The sequence below is a fragment of the Melozone crissalis genome, unplaced genomic scaffold (assembly GCF_028551555.1).
Source record: "Melozone crissalis strain CALT ecotype California unplaced genomic scaffold, PUWL_Pcris_2 ptg000018l_1, whole genome shotgun sequence".
Taxonomy (NCBI): Eukaryota; Metazoa; Chordata; class Aves; order Passeriformes; family Passerellidae; genus Melozone; species Melozone crissalis.
The window spans coordinates 16,634,832-16,659,100 of NW_026535796.1; the positions used below are offsets into that span (position 1 = coordinate 16,634,832).

At 48.0% G+C, this 24,269-nt stretch overlaps 1 protein-coding gene across 1 annotated transcript in view; it reads left to right on the forward strand.

Annotated features, from left to right (window-relative positions):
* Positions 1–600: 600 nt before the first annotated feature.
* The window catches only part of CD82 (CD82 molecule), a 36,411-nt gene continuing 12,742 nt past the window's right edge, over positions 601–24,269 (forward strand). The window contains exons 1-2 of the mRNA XM_054276003.1: positions 601–685; positions 19,438–19,519. Coding sequence (XP_054131978.1) covers positions 19,457–19,519 — 63 coding nt within the window. The 5' untranslated portion in view covers positions 601–685; positions 19,438–19,456. The remainder of the gene's footprint in view (positions 686–19,437; positions 19,520–24,269) is intronic.

Below are 24,269 nucleotides of genomic sequence, written 5' to 3' on the forward strand. Positions count from 1 at the left end.
GCGAACGCCACACCATCTTCACAGTGCTGGAGGCACTGGGGCAAACAGGAGCTTAACGGGGTTTGGAGGGGGAACAATGTGCAGCCCGGGGTGATGTTTACAGGATTCACTGGGGCAGCGAAATAGCCCACTGGAAAAATCTTTCGGTGGGTCATCAGGCTTGCTTTCACTGGGCAGGGAGCCACAGCGTGCGTCTCGCAGCACCAGACAATCTGCGAGCGGCCTTAGAGGGCTTTAAGGGGTGTTTGTGAGTGCGCTTGTTGCACCTACCTGGCGGGCCAGGCAGGGGGCTCGCGGGAGGAGACGGCTCACGGCAAGTGCAGCGAGCAGGGCAAGGGCCCCAGCGCTGCCCGGCCACCTGCCCCAGGGAGCGGGCTGCCTTGGGCTCGGTGGGAGAGGAGGAGGCAGCGGCCGACGCCTCACAGGTGGGCACTGGGAAACTCAAGGCCCGGTGTGAGGAGCGAGCAGCACGGGCTTGGAGCGGGTATTGCCGGGCGCTGCAAGAGCCCACGGCCGCGGGCACTGCGGGCCCGGGCGAGGCGCCGGCTTGCGCACGGCCGAGGCCGGGCAGAGTCCGCCCCGGGGCCGGCTCAGCGCAGCCGCCGGCTCCGCCCCGGGGGCCACATCGGCGGAGGGGGGAGCGCTCTGCCGAGCTTAGCCGTGCCCAGCCCGCCGAGCGGAGCAGGTAGGCGCGCTGCGGCCCCCCGCCCCAGAGGGGCCGGGGAGCGGGGCGGCACGGGCAGGGGGGTGCGGGCCGGGACGGCGCAGACCGGGACTCCCTCCACGGCGCCCGGACACCCCGCTCCACTCGACCGGGGGGTCTCGGCGTGGCGGGACGGGGCCGTGACCGGCGGGGACTTCCCGGGGGTGTTGTTCGGGCCTTTCTGGTGGCCGGGGCGGGAGCCCCCAGTGCGGTTCGGCAGCCCCGCGGGGCCGGCAGCCCCGGGCACCCGCGCGCCCCTCCGGCGGGCTCCGTGCGGGCCGGGGGAGCCGCTCGGGGCGCCACTCCCCGCTGCTGGGCGCCCCCAGCGCGCCCCTCCACACTCGAGAGGGGGCTGAGCTGTGATCCCCTGGCGGAGCTGCTGTGCGACCTGAGACCGCGCCAGGTGCAGCGGACACGGTGCCCGCAGGAGCGGGTCCGGCTGGCCCGGCGGGCTGCTGCTGTGCGGGGATATCGGCCGAGTGCCTCTGCTGCCTGCCGATGAGACTGGGCATACAGCTGACTTCAGTCGGCTCTGTCTTGATTGATTTCCAAGATTATGGATTAGATGCTTCCGTAGCGATCTTACCCTATTACGACTACAGAAATCTGGTGCTGGCTCAGCCTGCTGTGTCCCTTTTTCCTTCCTTCCTTTTTAAGATCCCTGTGAGCAGTTCAGAGTAGCGCTTGCAGTTCAACAGCTGGATAGATGCTTTAAATGCGAATTGTATTTGCAATGTGACTGGTAACAAATCTGTTGATAAGGGGATAGCGGCTTTTTGCACTCCAGGCATGCGGATTCTGCCCCGGAGCATTAAAGCTGTGCTGTGAATGCTTTCACATGAAATGGAGTGTTTGGTACAAAAAAACAAGGAATCAACAACCCAAACCCAACCATTCTGGGTTCTAAATATTGGATTCAGTAAACTGTAAAGCTGGTTTAGGATAAAGCGTTCCTATGTATTGGACAAGCTCTGGCATATTGTGTATGAGATGAGAGCATGAAACTTACTAGTTGTGCAAGGGAGGGACAGTGTGCTATTGCAGTGCTCGCAGAGGCAGTGGCTGGGGAGAAGAGCTGCTCTTGGAGATCTCTGAGCTGCTGTTGAGGGTGGAGGTTCACAGGGATGAAACACATCCCACCACTTGTGAGGCCTCTGGTTGTTAGCTTCTGACAACACCCGTGTGCTTCTGTGCAAGCGAGGGTGAACACCTGGAGAGTGCTGTCTTGAAATCTGCCATCAGTGATACTTCCCCTCCATGGGTTTTTTGTTTTTTTTTTTTTTTTTTACTTGCTCGGACATCTTGGGCTTAAGAAAAATCCCCTTCAAGGCCTGAGATGTGAGCCTGCTGCTGTGAAGCTTGCTCACTGCATGGGAACTGTCAAGCAGAAGCCTGTGGTTAGAATAATTTTGGTGGACCACAAGGTCGAAGTGTAGAAACACTGCTCTGAAAATCTAGATGGAGGTGTCTAGTGAGAGGAGTATTCTCAGTAGTGTGCTGCTGTATGCTGATGTCAAGCATATGACAAACTGTAAAAATGACAAATTACTCTGCTCTTACTAAATACTTCATGAGCACTAAGTGGGAAGAAAGTGTTAATGAGGCAGAAGGGCACTGGGTGGTACAGTGAGTGACCTGTTCTGCAGTGTCACTGCAAGGGCATCAGAAGACCTGCCAGCGTTCCGTAGCAGAACTTCTTGCAACAGTGAGGTGGTTTTTAAAATTTACATTTGTTTTTGGTCTTTTGGTGGGAGCAGAACTCCTAGAGCTGCAGTTGTGCTTCTTTACCAAAAATATAAATTCCTTGGATGTTTTGCTCATGCTGGGCAGCCCACACAGGTGAGAGAAACCTTTGCCAACTGCTCTGCAAGCCTGTGTGTGGATTTGGAGTGGCTCAGAGGAGTGAGTAGCCTCACCTCACTCCTAACATTGTGTCATTTAGCACCCCTTTTAGAGAAGGATCTTGCTGCCAGAATATCTTTGGTTGGGGTAGCCTCTTTGGACCCAAACCCCTGTTTGGCTGCATTTCTCCATCCTTGTCAAGAGCTGTGGGGGCCACTGAGATGACATTATCATCCCCATGCTGCACGTCTAGGTGAAGTCTTGCCGTGTTTGTTCAGCTTCCTACCTGTGTGTGACAGAAATAGAGCAAGACACAAGCTGAGTGCCTGGAGAGAGCCCTCCCCGTTTGCAGTCTCTGTCCTGCTGCGTGGAAGCTCCTCCCTTAAGAGGATTTAGCAGCTTTAATGATGTGGCTCATCTGGACTCTCTTCATTACTGTTATTGTCTCTATTTTAGTTCTCGGGTGACAAGCAGGTGTAGTGTGACCTACAGCTGTAAGCTGGTGCAGGAAATGCTCTAACGAGGCCTTCCCACCGCTCCATGGAGGTTTTCTTGTCCCTGCTGCTCAAACTGCTCTGCTTCAAGCTCTTTGAAGTGCAAGGGGTAGTTTCGCATGAAATTTCCCATCTGACTGTAACCAGGGTCGGTTTTACCACTCTTCTGTCACTCTGTGTCCTGGTCTCATAGCTGTAGGGCAGTAAGGGTCTATTCAGGACTGCAGGTGTTCATCCAGTGGATGTTTAAGTCAGAGGGATGCAGGTGGGAGTTTTGAGACCTCTGGTAGCCACAGGCCCCAGGGCACTTTTCAAACCATGGCTGTGGTTCTTGGTGCCTGCTGGCATTGCTGCATCAGGAGGCACACAGCAAAGGCTAAAGCATTGCCACAAAGACCTCTGGGCACTGATGGGATAGGGTCTGTTATCGGAATGCCAGGGGGCTTGGATCATGCTGTATGAAGCAGTAATTACTGCTCCACTTTAATGGTGCCTGTGGCATGGCAGCCATCTTTTTCCTGGTCTGGTTTCCCTTGGCCAGTGAGTGGGAAGTGCTAGAGGGGGTGGGTTCTGTCGGGGCTCAGGCTCTGTTTGAGTAGCTTGGAAGGCTGGAGGAGGTAGCAGTTATTTCCAGTGGGCCTGTGTAACAAGGGGTGGTTGGAGCCACAGCCTTCTTGCGTTTACTCCTCAGTTTCCATTGTGGAAAAACTTACGTGCACCAAAGCTAACTTATTACTGCCAAGAATTATGGCACTCACCCTAGAGTGCCTTAACTTCACCTCTCTAAAATAGGAGCATGACATCTTTATCCCCTTCTTCTCTCCCCCTGCCTTCATTTGTCTCTGCACATGGATGGTGCCATCCAGAGTCCTGGAGTCCTTTTGTGCAGCAGAGGGGTAGCTGGGCCCTGCAGCCTACCCACCACCATGTGCTTGTCAGCTTTAATGGGCAAAGAAATAAACTGTGTCCTTGCACTAATGCATCTGTTGGAGGAATGTGGGATTGGAGCTTTCTACAGGCTACTGATTAATGACAGACGTGTGAAGGGATGGCTGAGTGTGCCACCTTTCCTTTAGAACTGTCTAATGAGATGCAATCATTACCTAACCACCTCTGTGTCTTTTTGGCTCTTCTGTATTCTTAGAGGGAATGAAATGGAGGAAAGGCTAAAAATTACAGGCTGTCTTGGCATGGTGAAAGGAATAATACAGGAGGCACAGTCAGCGCCAGCAGTTCCTTGACGGCTGGTTGGCTGTGGCACAGCCTGTTTGCTGAAAGCTCTCTGGGCTATCAGGGCCTGGAAACATTGAAGCAGTTAATGGCTGACTTCAGTCTAGATGGGGTGATAAGTGAAGCAAAGGAACTGTGTAGTGGAGATTGCTTAAATCACTTCTTGTGTGCACTCTCAGATTCAGAGCTAGCTAATTTTCTGGAAGAAGGATGAGGCATTACTATGAGCAGCTCTGCAGAAGGGACTGTCTGGCTGCTCAGAGGAGAAAAAGGGAATAAAACAGTAGCCTGTGGGGATGGGAACAGGGATTGGAGACTGCCAGCTCTGAACCCAACCAGGTGTCTTTTTGAACACAGGGAAGCTGTGTGGTTTGTGGCTCATCCAAAGTAAATACAGGAGAGAAAGGGGAGGAGACTAAGCTGGGGACAGGCTTTGTCCTGTGGGAAGAGGTGTGTGCACAAGCTGTCTGGCTGACTGATCTAGTTCTTTGTCTCCTTGGTGGAGCTTCAGAACTGGGACACCATCTACTGGGACACCACCATTTAAAAGCAAGTCAAACCAAAGTCCAGTGCATGTACTTAATATCTGAAAGTTACCGGTGTGATAAGTGCCCTGACTGTCTTTAAGGAGCTCAGGAGCTGAGAAGGACCAGAGGAAGAACCTTGCACAAAAGGCGAAGTAGTGGTGGAATTTGTTCAGGATGGTGCTAGGCTGCTGATTTTAGTTGCTTTGCAGCACAGCCTTGAGGCAGGTGCATCATGAAAGCGCTTTACCCTTTACTACACAATTGATACTGAGCTGTAAGCAGATTGCTGATCTCTTCCAGTATGATGATAATCCCATGGCCATGTGTGCTGGAGAAATGCTGATCTGGGACGAACTGTATACATTAGGATATCCAGCAGCCTGAAGATTTGAAGTTATATAATGGGGAGTTCCCTTTGTAGGCAAAACAAATCTTCTTCAGTCTCTCATATGCAAGCAAAAGAACAGATGAGCTGTCAGAGCTGCAGGCATGCACCTTGAGCTAAACTGGTCTTCCCACAGCTGGAGTTGGGAACTGCCCTTGGTCCCTCTTGTTCCCATTGTCAAGGAGGTAGTTTGGGAAAGGAAAGGAATTATCTCAGAGGGGTTTGCACAGCAGGTACTGAACATGCTGTAAAGTAGCTATACCTATTGGGAACGAAGGAGGCTGTGTCCCAGAGTTGTTCTGGAAAAGGGGTTACAGTCAGTGGATATTCTTCTCCAGCACCTTGCTTGGGTCACTGCCTCTGTGATCCATGAGGTTTCTGTGCCCTCGCCAGGAGGGTTCAAGGGACTGCAGAGGAATGTGATGCCTTCAGCTCCTGCCTCTACAGGAGAGGCTTCATGCAGCACCTTGTCTCTCTAGTTCTAAAAGTAAGCTGCTCCAGGATGCTGGTTTTTCTTGGGCTGGTACACCAGACTGGCACAGGTTTGAGCGACCTGGCTCTGGGGTTTTGTGCATTGGGTTCCTGGAACAGCATGCAGGGCAGGTGTGGAAAGGGCATTTTTGACACTTGACTAGGACTTCAAGGGCTGCTTCTGTCATCCCATAATATAAGAATATGCAAATCCTCAATGCCTGGAGCTAGTATGTCTCCTGTGATAGATGGTAAGCAGTTTTGTTGGGAATCAATTGCAAAGTCTAAATTAAATAGATTATGTGTACTAACTTAGTCTAGTTAGACCTTTCCAGGGAGGTTTCTATACCTTTTGTGGCATTTCAGTTTTTAAGTGTTTTAGTAATAGAGGAAAAAATATTTGTGTTGGGAGTGTCTTATTCCCTTCTATATGATTTTTTTCTGATTTCTTTTTGGTCATGCAAATGGCTTACTTAGTATTACTTGGAATGTGTGTGGAAAGAAATTGAAAAGAAGTTCTGTGTTCAGTGGTGAGAGTGTCGAGGGGTTTTTTGGACTTTGGTCCCAAGAGTTATGGCTGCTTTCAAAAGTTGCTTTGCAGACTACTCTGCTCCTCTCCTCTCTGCTTGTAATAAATTAATTTGTAGAGTACTCTTTGCATAAAAAGGTGCTGTTCTGAGTGGTGTGGTAACAGGACACTGTCTCTAGGGCTGCATTGGTTCTGGGGCTTCTTTCATGTGGTGCTGTGGCACGAAGTGTCCTCTTGCCTGCTGTGGAATTGGTCATGTGTCTGTTGTGGATTGAAGTTGCTGGTAATGAGTCAGTCTTGAGTGGCTTTGCTGGAATCTCCTCAACTTCCCAGTGTGCTTCCTCAGCCTCTTGTTTCCCTCACTCCCTTTATTGTGTCGTGGAGCTAGGCACCCTGTAAGACACAGAAGCAGAGCAGGACTCAGGTTAAGGAGACAGAGTGCTGACCTGCAGGTTAGCAAGGCTGTTGCCCTTGCTGCTGCCTTGTGTTTTGCACTGACCAAACAGATATGGGAGCTATTCTGCAGCATCTGTGCTGCATGGTTGAAGAAACTGGGGCTTTAAAGGCAGGCAGGAATTCTAATTATGCTCATCTCTGAAGTCTTTCAGGGGAGGCAGGACCAGATAAAACTCCAGTTGCCTAAATATACTTTCCCAACAGTCTGAGAAGCTGCTGGACTCTTTGCATTCAGGTCCCTTTCTGATTCCAGCTTGCAGCTATGCACATGGAATAGCTGAAGAGCTCTCTGAGCTGTGCAGTGAATCTGCCTATTCCCCGAGGAAGCTCTTTTAATTAGAGAGGACTTCTGCTCAGCAGCTGCTGTGGAACTGTGCTAGGCCACAGCTGTGTGGAAAAGCCCTGGTGAGCTGTGTGAAACAAGGTAAAGGCACAGCCCTTCCCTGATTCTCATGGGTCTGCTGCACTTCTCTGACTGCACAGGAGTGGGGGGAGAGGCTTCAGGAACAAGAGGAGTTCCTGCAGGCTGGTGGTGTGCGGAAGTGGAGCCCTGTGGAATAGATCAGCCCTGCTGGTGAGCCCCTGCCCCTCCCTCCAAGTGGGCCTTGCTGCAGGGATGGCTGCTCCCTCTGCACAGAGCCCAGCAGCTCCTTTGCTCCAGATCCTCCAAGGGTGAGAACACCTCGTGAAAGTGCAGCTGTAATTGGGGTGGTCCTGGCTGCTCCTGAGGGGTGGGTGATGCCCATAGCTGCTGGTGCTTCTCCTGCCTGATGTGAGAGGACCTGAAATGTCAGAGTTTCCTCTTGCCCTTTCTCGCTGGGGGAGGTATTCTGACTCAGGGCTTCCTGGAATGAAATTGAGGTGACAAAAAGGCAGTTGCCAAAACTTCTTGGGAATTTTTTAATGTCAAAAACTGCATCAAACTGGCTGCTGCCTTGGCTGAAGAGACTACTTCAAGGAAGGGCTATTTTGAGGAATGGCAAGCTGCTTTAATTCCCAAATCCAAGACCTCAAAGGCTTCTTTGATTTGGTGCTGCAGTCCTGCTGGTGGCCTCAGAGCCTGAGTGTTTTTGCATTCATTACCAGTCCATCGTGTAGCAGCTTTGAAGGCTGTTGTGGCAGTGATTTAGACTTGATCCTGTAGTAAAACACAAGGTTCCTTCTTTGTGTAGCTTCAGGCAGATAGGAAACCTCTTCCTATCCCAGCCACCAGCAAGACCCACTGGTGTGTCTACGAGTAGGTGGCCATGCACTGGTGCTACCCCGTGGGAACCCAACAGTTGCTCCTTGTTTGCCCCGAAGAGAGGCAGCCTTTGCCACAGGGTGTTTGCTGTCAGGGAGAGCAGCCTGTGCAGCCATGTGTGAGCTGCAGCTCAGCAGCGGTGTGGGGCTGTCTGATGGTTATTCCATAGGTCATTCCTGTGCCCAGGATCTCAGCCCTGGTGCCCTGTGATGGTGGGAGGAGGAGCAGGCAATGGGGCTTTGCTGGGCTGGGTTTCAAGCTGCTGCAGTAGCAAGGGGTGGGTGTGTATGCTGGGGGCTGAGGGAGCCATGTGTGACAACCATAACCTGCCCAGGTAGTGTGCATGAGACCTCTTGCTGTAGTTCTAGGGGATTGGTGAGTTTGGCTTGATTAAAAATTGTAGAGCTGATGTGAAATAAAACCAGGTGGGTTGTGAGGGGAAAGACAACAATACAGTGGGACAGAGGCAAGCAAGAAAAAATTGTGTCTGCAATCCTATTATGAAGTAGTCTTAGCCTCAGTCATGATTTATTGATAAAAGATGGAACAGTCTGCATTTTTTCCCCCTGAAATGGGAACATTTATGTCTGCACTGAGGCTCATCGGATTATTTGTAAATTAGTTATTCTGAGTTCTTTCTTATTTTAAAGTAAATACCTCTGAACTGCTCTTTTCCATCCTATTCTTCTAGCATTCCTCCGTCAAATAGTCTTTGGAAATATTTATGCTCTAAATATAGAAAAGGAGACCTTTTCAGGAAAGAAAAGGCCACCCAGCCTCTCTTGGTTCAGGTTCAGCTGAACCCGTTTTCCAGACCACTGTGCATAGGTCTGCAGACTCCAAGGAGGCCCCTCTTTTTCCCAAAACAGACCCAGCTTTTCAAAGTCTTGCTGTCTTTTTTAACTGCCAAATTCCTAGGGAACCTATCCCATATGTCTGTTCTTCTTGGCTTGAAACAGTTCTGTCCAGAACCTACACATGTATTGCTTAGAAGGACTGATTGATTATTTTCTTTTTTTGGGGTGGTGTTGGAGGAGTGATCTTAACTGCAGGTGGCAGGTCTGTCACTAATCAGTGTTTTGTATTGCTCCAGTTAACTCTGCTGGCATTACCTGCATGGTAATGTAACAATCGTTAGGGTAGCAAAACCGCTCTGTGTGTTGCAGCCTGCCTTGGAGTTCAGGACCATCTTCATAGAAGGGCAACCAAAAGTTTTTGGGTATCTCTTCCAGCTGGCTAAGTGTTTTCTAGAGGACCCCTTTGCTTTCCAGCCTTGTCTTGCTGAGATTTCTTATTGTGGCATTTCACTTCCTAAAATGCTTAGACTGGGAACAAAGCAGCTTCGCTGCAGCTTCTGTAACAGCTCATGCTGTGTTATTCTTGCTCCTCACAGCGTTGCTCTTTACTGCTGTACAATGTTGCTTTCTTTTCCATTTTCTGTCTCCTGTCAGAAGAGCTTGGCATGAGGAGAGTGTTCTCTAAAGGTGAAAGGAAAAAGTGCTAGACAATGTTGCCGTACATCTGAGAGACTGTACAGCAGCCCCTGTTGGGACTGACTGTTCCAGAGCAGGGTTTGAAATAGCTTCTGTGTTGCATCCTCAGAGTGATCAGGGCAGCAAGGGCTTTGGCTGTTGTGGCTAGGTACTGCCAGTTATAAATATGAAACTATTCGTATTATTTACCATGATGTTGGAGAGGGAAAATGTGGTTGAGGTGAAAGTTTTTGAGTTCCAGGAAGTGACTCAAAATATCTGTGATTTAAAGTCCTGCACTTTAGGGCTTTTCTTGCCCTCCTGCCCTCTGTATGTCATCATTTTGGAAATGGGCTGCTTGAGACAGAATCCCTTCCTCGGGAGCTTTTTATAGTTCCAGCTTTCTCTTTTCATTTGTACTCTTTAGTGGTGTCAAGTGGCATCTGTGGCATGAAACTCAGGATGTTGTGAAATGTTCATCCTCAGACTGTCTGTGACAGTGCTCCCCATGTCAGCAGGGCCAACCACGCTCCAGCAGGGCACAAGGTCTCCTGTGACCCTGGGGTGGTCTGGTGGAAGTACAGCTTCTTCTGGGGCAGAGGCTGGGTCAGGGAGTGACCTTCTGTGGCTGTGTCACTGCTGCCACACACAGTGGCAGCACACAGTGTGTGTGATTCTGTACCACCGAGGCTGGAGACCCCAGGCTCAGCTGGCGCTGCCTGCTTGTTAACAAATGGTGTGGCTGAGTTGCCTTCCTTGTCTTACCCAGTATGCAAATCTGGGAGAGATCACGAGGTGCTTTGTGTGAGAATCTAGCAGGAATCCTGTACTTCTGATTGCTGTACTGTCAGCCTGCAGTGGGGGCCTTCAGGTTGGAGGCCCCTGGTGACGGTAGGGCAGACCTTGCTGAAGAGGGGCAATTGTTACAGCTGCTGATCGGTGCTCTTCTGTTCTAGAATACCTGGTAGCAGTGCCAATGTACTAGTGGGGGCACAGGAGTGGTTAAGTAGCTAAATGTTAGCAAAAGGTCTATTTGGCAAAACCAAAGTTTCCTAAAATTCCAAATAGTAAAAGGATTGTTCCCCATAACAAGCCAAAAGATGTATCCCCTTGCAGCCTGAGGCACTTTCCTGTGCCAGTAGGACTTCTTTTCACTTTCCAGTCATGATGGGTTTGCAGTACTCTTCCAGCTCTACTTAATCTGTGGGCTAAAGGGTTAAAGCCTCAGCTTCTTTAGGTCAATGCCTTGCTACAGTAAAGAGTCTGATACAAAGCATGTGATATGATTAAAGTAGACTATTAGCCTGTCTCTTCTGTTGTTCAGGGAAGATTACTTAATTCTAAAGCTTCACAGTAATTTAGAGTAACAAGCCAGAGGCCTCTTCTGTTTGCTCTGTGGTGGATACTGGGTTTTTGCTTTGTTTGTTGGTTTGGGTTTTTTTCTGCCGCTTAAGAGCGTGTGGAAGTACTCTAGGGGGAGACGTCTTGGGGAGAATCCTGGTGGCAGAGGACACTTCCATTCTCCAGTGACCTGTCAGCTGCAAGGGACTTCATTGCTCTGGTGAGTCAGAACAGTTTGGCAGGGTGTCTGAGCTCCTCCAGAGGTTTAATCTGAGAAGGACAAGGGAGTGCTCATTGCCCTATGCCCTACTGAGTAGGCAATCTCTAGAACTTGGACTTAGAAGTGTCTGGCTTCAGCTATGAAATGAACTCCAGGACAACCTGCAATTACTGGCAGTGGTGCTGGCTAAGCTCAGCTTCCTTCCTGTGCCAAGTCTCTGCTGGTGCCCAGACTCTGCTCAGCCCATCCACCTGTCTGTGGAGGTGTAGAGTGTGAAGGCCCAATAAGCAGAGGGCAGGTAGAGAGATAAGTTGTTTGTTTAAGTGTTGTGCAAGTTGCTAGGCTGTGGAAAACTTCCTGCCCTTGAAGTAAAACTACTTTCCCTGCTAATTCCTGAAAAAAGAAGTAGGAAATCCTCATTTCCCAGGTCAAGCAGATGCTGTAACTTCTCAGAAGCATGTTTGTCATAAGTGTGTTGAATCTAACCACCCACTAGTTACTTACCCTAGCATCTGAGAAAATGGAAGTAACTGAAAACCAGTTTGTTTGGAAGGGGAACTTTACAATAAAAAGTCCTCGACCTTGACCTCTTGCATTTTATGGGGGGAGGAGGAAGCAGGAAAGATAAAAATCAGTTCTACTACCTGGCTCCTACCTAAGTCTCACAGTCTCTGTTGCTGTTGCATAAAATAGAAAAAAAGGCTTTCTTCCTGCCTGGATTGTGGTAGCTTTTGGGTGCCCTGGCAGAGTCTGAGGAAGGTGTCTTCAAGCCAAGTGGCATTGGGAGGGATATTGTGCAACTCCTTGGAGGAGATTTGTTGACCTCCAAGGCATTGCTTGCATGAGAAGGGAGATAGGGGAGCCTGTCCTGTGCATGTACTTGCACCTGGGATTTCCAGGCTGATGACTGGCACAGGGAAACACTGAAACATGCCCTGTGCTGCAGAACCGTGCTGGGGAGAAGCTTATCAGGTAAGCACAAGCAGAATGCTCCTTGCCTGTGCTGGTCTCCCTGCTGCAGTTTGGAGTGCAGGTCCTGCTCACAGGTTTTGCTCCTCTGTGGGAAGGTGTGGGGCAGGCCAGAGCAGGGGGACTGCTTCTGACACACTGATGCCACTGACAGATGGCAGTGGGAGCTGGTGGGCACATCCATTTCAGAGGTTAGGTTTGCAGCCTGGCAGCTCCAAGTGCAGAAAACAAAGCTGAGCTGGTCTCGTTGTTGAAGCGATTAAAGAGCCAATGTAGTCAAGTGACAGAGTTGCCCAACCAGTTTTGTGAAAACTCTGCATTTTTACTGCGTTGTGTGCTGGCTTTTAGTCAGTGTGGAGACCTCTTTCTGGACCTGACCTGCAGAGCTTGTTGCACAACTAACATTCTAATACTAATTAATTAAAAAGAGAAAGTCCACTAAACTCTACTTTTGGCTGTTTCTTCTGTCTGCTATTTTTGGTAAGTTGATTAATTTCTTCTACTTGTTTTTTTTTTTTTTTTGTAGGAGGAGAGGAGAATCAAATGACTTCTGGGACAGTTTGTCGGGTTTGGGATTGGTTTTTTCCTCCCATTTTTGGCAGATTTCTATCTCTGGTCTTGATGCATGGAAAGTTTTGCTTAAGTCAGAGAAACGCTGTCCTGCAAATACTGTCATGCTGTGCAAGCATGAGTGTGTAGGCTGAAAATAGCAAAGAACTTTCTCAATTTGCCAGTTGTAGGGACTGAAGACCTACTTAAATGTTGGCTTTCAGTCTGAAGTGTGAAGGCCAGATGTTCTCAAAATGTGTTACACTGCTTGTAAACATAGAGATAAAAACTGACGCTTCTAAAGCCTCTGCTGCTCTTTGATACTGAACTGTGGGCTTGGTTTCTTCTTAAGGATATGATAGTGGTTTATAAATATCTGATCACTTCCCGTCGAGCATCAGAAGTACATTTCTAAAATACGCATTTCCTTTTTACAAAGTACGCAACACATGCTTGCTGTGATAAAGCACACTGAAAAATCTGTGCCATCCTAGGAAGTCCTACAGGTGCTTTCTAATCCAGGGTCTTGCTGGGGAATGCAGTTGCTAGTCAGATAATTCACACAACAGTGTATTAATTATAGAAGTCAGACAGAAATCTGCGTGTCTTACCAAGTGCACCAGGAGCAAGTCTACCTTTGCATTGTGAGCTGATAAGTTCCCTCAGAAACTATTTCTCAGGAATAGTTCTTTCCTGTGGTATTTCTGCAGTACCTTCTGCAGCTGTTGCCTTGCTCCAGTCTGCTCCCTTTGCCCCAGGAGTAGCAAATGCAGGGGGACTGCATTCACGTTTGAGTCTCTGTCCTGCAGATGTCTTGCAGATGCTGTTAGGGTCTCTGTGCATGTCTGTGCTGGTAGTTCAAAATTTGTAGGTAATTGAGTGTGATGCTGCAGTTTGCAGGCTGATATAGCTATGCTGGTCTTTCTGTGCTTAGCCCTCAGACCATCTCCTCTACCATTGAAGATGACTACTTCAGAAGAAACTCTCTAGTAGTAGATGGAATAAGAGAGGATCTGGTTTGTTCTGTTTTCAAAATTTGTAATATGCAGAAATACTTTTCTATCTTGTACTGACACCTTCCTTCAAAAAGAAAGTGTATCTGTATCACTGAGATACACACACACATATATATATATATATATATATATATATATATAAAATGTAATATATATGTGCCTTAATTTTTAGGATCCAGCTTCTCCCTCCATCCTTCCACTATAACTTGTGAAGAGATGCTATTTGGAAAATTTCCATGACAAACATAATCTTGTTTATGTTTTCAAGGTCAATACACAGCCGGTATTATGTCAGTGAAGCTTAAAGGAAAGTTCAGTGAATTCAGACTTGGGTCATTCATCAGCTCTGTGATTATTTGCTTGCCAGAGACAAGATGTACCTCCCAGGTGTACTGAAAGTGCAAGGCCTTTGTATATTAATGTCAACAAGATGAACTCCTTAGGATATGCTTTGTACGTTAATGGGGCTGTAACTTACAGTCCCTGCCCTCAGGGCAGTGATGTACCTGGTTAACAGGAGACTTAGTAACTCTGTCATTGTTCATTAACTGGTACTGGTGTGTGAAGCTGTCCTGTCTCATCAGTCATGATCAGGAGACTTTCTGATTGCCAAATGTCTGTTCTGCATGTGCATGGATAGAGAAGCAGCTGGGCTTTGCGGTGAAGGGTTCAGAATCCTGCAAAGAATGACCTCCTCAGCCCCACGGCTTTGTGAGCTGCCCCTTCCCCAGTCTCTCCTGCCTGGGGATGTCTGCTTTGGAGCTGGGAAGTGGCCATTTAGTGAGCAACTCTAGTGTGCTGGCTTCTGTATTGGGATAACACTGTAAAAAGTAACTGCACTGGCCTTCAAAATGGCCTCAGCCTCACTCAAATTACTGTGCAGATAAACATCTTTATGGAACCAGCAGCATGCTGATCCCTTCCTGGGGACACCTGCTAGTTGGGCAGAGGGAGCCAGTTGTGCAGCCTGAGTACAGCAGTGGGAGTTCCATCTCCAGGATGTCTTGGTCGATCTGTCTGCGAATGAATCCACCTAACTTTGGCCAGTGTTGTGGTGTGAGAAAGAAAAGACAGGGAAGTGAGACAGGATCAGGGACAGCTTTAGGTATTTTAAGTGTCCAGGCTTGTAATATCTTGAGGGAAATGACCTGTTGCAATGTGTAAGACTTAACCTAAGTGAGGAAGGTGGTGCTTGCAATTCTTGAAATCAGCTGTGGCTGCTTTGGAGGTTCCTTCAGTGCATCAGCTGTACTTTCACTCAAAGATCCCCCCTTCCACATCAGATACAAGATGTGAGAGAGGATCAGGAGACTTAGGGTATGTTGCAGAACCTTAGTTCATAGTGCTGTCTGCTGCATCTCTGCCTCTGTAAAACTGGAAGTTTCTCCTTGAACAGGGAGGAGGGATAGCAGATCTGAGCCATCATGCCAACCTTACAGGGCATTCGAGGTGTTGGTGGGGGCAGTGGAAATAGCAGCTTGTTAAAGCCAAACCTGGTGCTGGTTTGACCCCATCCTAGCCTGGTAGAAGTTGGTAGTAGCATGTCCTATAGGGTCTACCTTAGTTTTATGTCCCCTGGTGTTAGAGCCTGAGGGGTGCTGGTGGGAAGCAACTGGTCAGAGTACACAGAAACAACCTGCAGCTTCTTTATAACCAATCATTTCTGTCCTTAAGCAATAGGATGTGGAGAAGAGGAGACAGCATCCTCAGGCTATGTAGATACAGTCAAATGTGAATGCTCTTTGCCTGAGCTGGAGAATTGGGACTGACTTTCAGAGCTCGGTGCGCTTGGGAACATGTGTGCTGTCTTTAAGGGTTTGCATGATCTTTGGACTTTTTTGTAAATCTACTGAGACAGTGATTTACACAGCTGTTCTGCTCTGGTATGTTTTGTGGTTCTTTTCTTTCATTGCTCTCGTAAATGAGCCCCTTATTTGTGCTGTACAGTAACTTGGCAGCTGAGGTGTTTCAGCTGCCAGAGCTCATCAGGGAGAAACCTGTGGAGTGAGCATGAGGATGGCTGCAGAGGAGGGCTGAGCCCTTCCCAGCAGAGCTGCATGGCCCAGGCATGTAGAGAGGTAGCCTGGGCCCAATATCATTAACTTCACTGAGCACCAAGCATGCAGTGCTTGCTGGGTGAGGCAGTACAGGATCTAATTGAATAGAGCAGAACTGCAATTAAAAATTAACTTAGCCTCTCTGCCCCTTGACTGATGTGGTTATAATGTTTGCACACGAATTTTCTCTCTCCTGCCTCTGTGGCCAATGCAGGTCAGGAGGCAGAGGCATTCAGCTCTCCCCATATCACCCATCCTTCTCTGGGGTCACCTTTTACAGGAGGGGGACTGGGAGTTTCACAGGCTCCTGTGACAAAAATAAGTTAACCTTTATGCTGTGATAGGACTCCTCTGCAGTTGCTAACAAAGCAGGGCTCTTACTGCATCTCCTCAGGCACACATGTCCTGGGTTCTATGTTCCTGCTCCACATGCAGGTCTTGCTGTCATTGCTGTTGCTGGGAGAATGATGGGCCTGAGACGTGAAGGTCACAAGGGGACAGGAAGTTATCCCTTGATGCCAGTCTAGCCTGTGAAGACTTGTTCCATTTCTTCCTGGTAGGAAACCCCTGAGTTCTGGATCAATTGATGCCTTCCTGGAATTAGTTATCCCTTCAGGTCCTGGGTGTGAACACTGGGCTAAGAAACACCCTGGATTAACTTCATAGCAGCTGACCAGGCTGTGTTGGCAACCAAGTTTTTGTGGCACTAGTGCCTCAAAGCAACACACTGCATAAGTAATCCTGCATATCTTTACAAGATGGAGAATGAGAGGTTGGAAGAAATGCATTCTGCAAGCTGATGGTGTCTTATGAAATCCTCTACAGAGCTGGCATCAGTCTGGTAGTGACAGGGAAAAATTGCATGTGTATGTACAGGATTGTTGAAAAGAGTGGATGTTGCTGCTTGGAGATGAAAATTCAAATGGTCAAAGCAGTAGGAATGGAGAGGGAGAGGAAAAAACAAATAATCGTGGACAGTCAGTGGAATTTGAAAGCTGCAGACTTCATGAATTTAACCTTGCATGCATTGCTGCAAGACATTAAAGCTCAAAACTTGACCAACTTCAGAAGGCAAACTTCAGCTTTTACTGCAGCACTAGCTATGGTGCTTAAGTTGGCTTTTTGGCACCGAGTGGCATTTGGATATGCCTGGTTGTGCTAACTCCAAGCTCATCTGCTTCCAAACTTGCCTTATCTCAAAATTTGTTGAGCTTCTGCTTCTACTGTATGACAGTGTTCGTCTCATGACTGTAAAATTTCAGAAGATGGAGTTTTGAGGAGTTTCATTGATGTAGTGGACAAAAATAAGTTAATTTGCAAAGAATAGAAAACTGGAAAATCTGTAATATTTCAGTGAAGCTCTAAAGTATCTTAAAAGCTTGAAGCAAAACCTTTAGATGCTTTTCTGACAGGAAAACTGTACTTTGAATTACTTTATGGCTAGGGGCTATGAAAGAGATAGGTTGCCCTGTGGCAAGAAGAGAATGGTGGATAATGCTGTAATGCTGTTGGGGTTGGATATTTGTTTTGGGGTTGTGTTTTTAATAAACATTGAAGATGGTATGCCTTTAACAAATAGCTAGGAGTAGAAGAGCCCTGTTAGCAATATTGTATTCTAGTTACCTCAGGCATATCTTCTTTCCCAGTAAACTTGCTTTGCTGCTTAATTAGCTGAGATAACTTTTATAAAGATCTTAACAGCTTTGCAAATCTGTTTTCCTGACAAATCAAAACAATGTGGGCAGAGTTTAAGTAGACAGCATACAGCTTTTGGTGCTAGGAAGCAAGTCAGTGAGTACTGGGACTTGCCCCTCCAGTTTGAAAATTAGGAGGATTGCACCTGGGATCAGATGTCTTAAGGTAAGAAGTCCAGTGCATTGTGCAGGAAGTTGTTAGCTAGCTTAGTTCTTGGCTAGGTTAAAGAAGAGAAAAACATACGTAACTCCCACAAGAGAAATTTATCATCACCTAGGGATCTGGCTGCCTTTGCATTCTGGTCAGACTCCAGGCCCTGGTTTGTGATCCTATTAAGAGGAGATGTGTTCATGGTGAAGCCAGGAAGCAAGCCAGCTGGATGGGAAAATTCACATCTCAGTTATCTTCTCCAAGTGCTGCCTTAGGTGTTGGTACCTTCCAGGACTAGTGGCCTGAGAGAACATTTCTTCTGCAGAGGAAAGGAGGAATTCTGCTAACAGAGAGCCTTCACTCACTTTTCCTAGGTTGGTAGTGATGCAGCTGTTGTTTAGTGCATCTGTGCTGGAGCAGAACCAGCTCATGGTGATGGCTGCACCCAGGGACCCTGAAAATGGCAATGCTGTGTGTTTGACATTTGGTATACATATGGACCAGAAACTATTACAGGACTTTTCCATGGCTCATTTGAAGGACCTACTTTTGGGTACAACTGGCTTTATGGCCTCTGACCTGAGGAGTTAACTGAAGAAAAACTGACTGAGGTGTTGCTAACGTGGCTGTGCAGTAAGAGCTCCTTAGGTGCAATGACTGCTATACAGATGAGATTTGAGACCAGCCTGCAGCACAGCTGGCTGACATTTTATATCTCTTCTGCTTCCCATCTCAATAACATCACTGCTGTGCAGTGGTGAGCTTAGCACAGTCTGTAGCTGTGGTATTCCTTGAAGTTAGAGCAGCAGCTTGAGCCAGAGAGTTCAGACTTGTGCTCTCTCCTGGTAGTTGGAGGGTGACCATTGCTTGTTGGGAAGGCTGGCCAGTTACAACAAGGCCCACATACCAGTTTAGCTCCAGGGCTAACCTAAATATTTAATAGGATTAAGCAAAAGCCTTTGATTGGAACAAAAGAACAAACTGGGCTCTGGTGATCCTTGGTACACTGAGGCTGACAGCAGAGAACCTTGCTGACCTTGCTCACTCTTGGGGCTGTTTCTTCCCAGGCCAGGCTGGTCACACCAGCCTGTTATTGTTCTTCCTCTGGTTGGTGATTCTTAAAGGGGCATGGTGTGTTTGGAGCAAGGAGCTTGGTAGAGCAAATTTTAAGGAACTTAAAAGTTCTCTGTTGCTTATGTAGGAAACAACTGATTCTGGGCCAGGAAGGAGAAGCAAAAAAGCTGACAGAACCACAGAATGGTTGGAAGGGACCACTGTGGTCATCTGGTCCAACCTCCCTGTTCAAGCAGGGTCATCCAAGAGCATATGACATGGGTTTGCATCCAGATGGTTCTTGAATGTCTCCAGTGAGGGAGACTCCACACCCTCTCTGGGCAATCTGTTCTGGTGTTTGGTCACATGCACAGCAAAATTGTTCTTCCTCATGTTCAGGTGGAACTTCCTGTGCATCAATTTCTGCCTGTTGCCTCTTGTCCTGTTGCTTGGCACCACCGAGCAGAGCCTGGTTCATCCGCTGACACTCTCTCTTCAGGGTGAGACAGACCTTGATGAGGTTGTCTTTCAGTCAGCTCTTCTCTAGGCTGAGCAGGTCTTGCTCTCATAGCGTGTTCTTATAAGAGAAGTGCTCCATCCCTTAATAATCTCTGTTGCCTTTAATAATCTATATTGCTCCAGAAGCTCCATGCATCTCTTTTACTGCTGTCAGGGAATTGTGGTAGCTTGCATCACTTTTCACCACCAGAAGTAGTAGCTAGGGTTGGTGTTGTGATTGATGCTACTATTGCCAAGTCCATACAGTGATGGAATTAGCAGTGTGTTTGTGATTAAATCTCTTCTGTAATTGCTCTGTGTCACTCTCCAGGAGATCTTGGCGACAGTGACTGCAGTGTGCTGCTGTGTCCTGTTTTACTGTCCTGAAAAGGCAACTCTGGTATTCTGTGGTGTCTGTGCATAAGCTCTGAGGTCCACCAGAAACCCAGAGCTCTGCACAGGGTAAGGGTGTTGCTCTGAAGGTGCCCAGAGAATCTGTCTGTGTCATAACTCCTTGTCTGTCTGCTTTCCCCTTAGGTCCTGTAAGTGAAAGAAGATGGGGTCTGGCTGCCTAAAAGTCACCAAGTACTTCCTCTTCCTTTTCAACCTCCTGTTCCTTGTAAGTATTTTGAGCATCTGTGGAGTCAGAAGGAGGGCCTGGACCAAAGCCAGCTAGAAAATGTTTTTTTTTCTGGATGTTGGCCTAGTGTGTTCATTAAACAAAATGGCCACAGTTTTGGAAGGAGGGAGAGGACCCCTGAATTTGGGGGATGTTAGAGCCTCTGTGTTTGTTTCAGGTATGCCAAGGTGTCCACTCCCAGTAGGCACCTGCAGCTTCCAGGGCACACAGCTCCATTCCTGCATTGGGAAGGGAAAGCAGAAGTTATGGGTTCTTTCTGGAAGGAGGGTAGTTGTAAGTAGTTTCTCTGACGCATCTGGAGCAGCAGCTGAACTGTCCCTGAGCAGCAAAGCTACAAAACCTTGCCAAGTAATGGCAGTGCCCTCCTAAATAGGCCAGCCAGGCTTCAAAGAGCAACTCTAATTTTGTTTGAGTCCCAACGGCTGGTTTTGATTTGTGACAAGATGAATTAGTCCAAGTCTCCTGTTTGAAATGGAGTTGGGAGGTGGGGGAGACTGGGACAGGCTTGTCTGGGGAAATAAAACAGCCCACTGGGTGCAGTTATTTTCAAGTGTGAGGTTTAGCAAAAGACCAACTCCTCCCAGATTGGGTCTGGGAGGGCCACACACATTCTTGCATGCATCTTTCTGATGCCTGGATGTTGTGTGTCCTGTGGGCAGTGATGGTACTGTTGGTGATGCCTTCTTGCAGTGGAATGGTGTAGTGGGGAAGTGCAAGGTTTCAACTTTCCACGTGTCAGCAAGAAAATAGCCTGTCTCATATCAGTATCCTTTGTGCAGTGTGTAAGGAAAGGAGGGGTCAGGCTGGGAGAGAAGGGAGGGAAGTGAATCATGATAAGGTGAGCTCTGCTTTCTGGTCTCTGTCCCTGCACACAGCTTCACTCCTGCTTCCTGCATGGCTGCACTGTGCTGGTAGCACACAGGATGAACTTGAGGCACATCTGGATCTGGTCTCCCTTGGCTTACTGTGCTCGTTTTTTGCTCTCTGTGTTTCCTTCCATCCCAGGAGTAGGTAACTGCAGTCTAATGGTCCAAAGTCAGGGGTGCTCAGAGCATCCATGGGGAAGGTTCTTGGGAGGGAGAGGAGAGGTATTTCAAGTGCCACTAGGTCTTTCTGAGTATGATTTAGTCCACTTTAAAGATAGAAAAAAATCATCTGAGTCCAGGCCTGTCCGCCTACTAGTGCAGGACTCCTCTGCAGATACCAGCATCCAGTCTCTCCCCTCTCTTGAAGAAGTGATAAATTTTAAGCAGCATATAACAGGCGGTCTACCCTGGGAGGCAGAGCTGTATTTGTTAAGACAGTGTTTGAGTCTTGCTGAAGCCCAGTATCTGGCCACTGTCTAGTTTTCCTTGATGCCCAAACCTCAGTCTGAGTTCATTAGCTAAGCTCTGTGTGGAGAAAGTTCTCTTCAAGAAAGCCAGCCTAGCATGTAGGAAGGGGAGAAGATGACAGCCTGAGATACTGCTGTACCTTAAAACACTGTCACTGGTTTCGCTGTATGCTGTCTAGGGTCATTGTGGTACCTTTATTCCATGTGTCCTCTCTTTCCCTGCTCTGATGAGCCAGGCATGGTTGCAGGCAGCCTGTGGGGAAAGATGTGCTCTCAGGAGGCAGAGTTGAACTGCTTTGTTGGGCTGACCCATGTCCATGCTGCACTTTCCTATATTTTGCAAGACTGTGAGGATGGCAGGTGCTGAATCCCTCTCTGGCTCCTGGAGAACTCCAGTTTGAGTACTCCTGTCTGGGTGGCCAGTGTTTGGAAGTAGCTGTTCTTTGTCTTGTGCATGCCCTGCTCCGAGCCAATCCTCTGGTGTAGCACCCAGCTCCCTCTCTGTTGTGGAAAGCTGGTCTGATTCACTAGCTGGACCTGGAGAGTAAGAACTTTAGGGTAGGATGTATTGTGAGAAGGTCTGTGCTGACTCAAGGGAGAAGCTGCTTTAAATGAACTCTTTAACCCTGCCGTGCAGCGCAAACATTGTCTTCCCCTCGGACTGCTCTGTCAAAGTGGGGTCTCCAAAGCCACTGTGTTCTGGCTGAGCTTGATACTTGTCTGGAGTGAAGGTTTTGAGTGTGCTTCTGTCTTGACTGAGGGCAGGCTTTTTGCACATACCAGATGTTGAGGAAGGTGGCATGCATTACTCCCTCCATCTCATAGGAAGTAGGTGACATGAGACATTTTTCCATTATTCTTGTTCAAAGTCTGAATTGGGGCGGGTACTTGGTGATTTTTGAGCTTGTACAGTGTGGTAGAACTATATTAATTAGCAGAGAAACTGCTTGTATTGAGTTGCTGTGAGCTGTCAGCACAGACAGTTTTTGAATGCCTTGTGCTGCTTTTCTGAAGCTGCTGAGCTTTGTGAGGAGGGTGCTTGAGCAAAGGTGAGCACCAGTGCTGCTGACAGAGCCCTATGTCTGCTCTGGGCCTTGAGCTGAGCCTATGTGATTGTACCCCATGCAGGCCAGCCCTGGCTGGCTGAAGTGTGTTCCTCAGCCTTGCTGGTGCTTGAAGCCTGTAGAGAGATGCTGGTGACTCTTTTGAGAAGTTAGTCAGTGAAACAGCACTTCCCTGCAGCTCGAGGTCTGTGAGAAGGTCGTTTGCTGTAGCTGAAGTAGTTCAGGGACTTAGTGGTATTTTGCAGTCTTGGAGATTTACTTCAGGGAGGGGTTTGACCTGCTTTGGTTGAAGGGAAGAAGGTTACTTGGACTGCCTGCCTGCTTGCTAGAAAAGATACCAGATAAGCTTGGAGTATAATCCTGGTTTCCTAATCAGAATTTAACACGTCTGCCTTCTTGGCTAGCAGACATGTGCTGCAGCACATGCTTCTCCTTAAAGGGAAGACGGCTCTGCAAGACAAGTTTAACAGTCTCTGGAAACTATTTGTTTGGAATACGTAACTGTCTGTCCTGCTTCTAATCCTTCAGTAAATGCAGTAGAAGGTAGCTACCTGAAGCAAAGACTGGAGTTTTAGAGCCTTTCTGTTGACCCCTGTGCAGGTTCAGTGTTACATCACCCAATCTGAGCATGGAGGAAAGCAGTGCTGGGGAAGGAAAGCTGGGAACCCCCAGCTGCTCTTTCCAGCAAGATGAGTCAGCTTCATCACTGCTTGGTTTATCCAAACCCCTCTTGACTACCTCTCTGTGGCAAACTGCTGACCCTGCAATGAGGGATCTGCATCCTTCTGGCTTGGGTGTAGAAGGAGATTTTGCTGAAACTGGGGGTGAAACCTCCACCCCCCAGGGAGGAGGGGAGACATCTGTTCCCCACCTCTGGAGTTTACAGCAGTGGAACAGAGGAATTAAACTCCGTGGAAAGCAGATGTGATTTCTTCTCTAGAGGGTCTGAAGACGAGCCAGTGGCAGAAGCAGCCTTGCTATGCAATGCAAACTTCTGAAGATGTTGAGCAGAGATATTATCCTACTAGGAAATAAATACACTCTTGTGTCTCCCTGCCTTCCCCTTGTAGTGTTTTCCATAGCAGCTCCTGGTAAGCACACAAGTTGTGGACTGGAGTAAAGATCAGAGTGAAAACAGGCCCTGGATAGTCTGAGCACCTCATAACAAATAACTTGCCAGGAACTCAGCTCAGCAGCCCTTCTGTGTTTTGTCAGCAACAGCAAAACTTAGGTGACATATCAGGGTCAGTGAACCAAAAGGGATGTCACATACAGCCCGGTTTGCATCTTTTGTTAAAACAAATGCTTATTAAAACTATAGTTGAAATGTGAGACTGCCTTAAACTGTCTATTCAACAGTTCTTGATGCTACCGAGTTTGAGAGGAATTTTTTTACGTGTCCCAGCTGTTGCATGTTAGAGAGGCCTTTCTAGCTTGATCAGCAGACTGAGCATTGTGGGCAGCATGTTGGGACATAAGGCAAAGGGGAATTCTTTTTTTCTGAGATACAGCAGCTACATGCTTTCTGAAGCTGAGTCAGTATGCTTTGTAGGTGGGAACTTGCTTGATGACTTTCTAATGCTGTCCCCAGAGCTAACTACATGATGCACCTTCTGCCAAGACAGGAAAGCTTGCAAGCAGCTTATTTCAGACTGTGGCTTTATCTTTGTTCAGAAAAGCTTCTTTGTATGAGCAGCTGAAGCCTAGAGTAAACTTTCAAAGTGTGGAGCCAATGCCTGTCCATACAACCTTCTCTGCCAGCTTGGTTTGGGTGGTGTTTTGGCATTTTCCATGTCTCCCAAGTATTAAAGCTTTATCTAATGAAGCACAGAATTGCAATCTGTCTTTAGCCCTGTTAGTTTATTTCACTTCATCCTATCTTGAAATCCTGCTAATGTGAGAACAGCTGCTTGCAGCTCTTTTGCAGTTCTTGTCCACTCCTTTTTTCTTCAAAGCCTATTTTGGACCTTTGCACAAGTGTTTTCCAGTCCTAGTTGGCTGAACAGCACAATTTTCAGCTTCTTATCAAACCTGAAGACTTGCTGGTACATGAAGGCTAAAACAGAGCATGCTTCCCCACCTTTCAAAGTGAGGTGGGAAAATGCATTTCTTGGCTACTGAATTGAGTGTCTGGATTCAGCTGAGTTCTCACAGGGATGTATTGCTCTATTAATCCTTGCCCCACATAAGACTGTGTGGTGAGCAAGGCAGAGGCTAAGGCTAATGTTTCATGACTCTTGACTCTGCTGAGGCTCAGGTATTCTGCCAGAAAGTAGGGGCCAAGCCTCTTGGGTTTCTCTATTTAAAAAAATATTTTAAATCATGTGTTTGT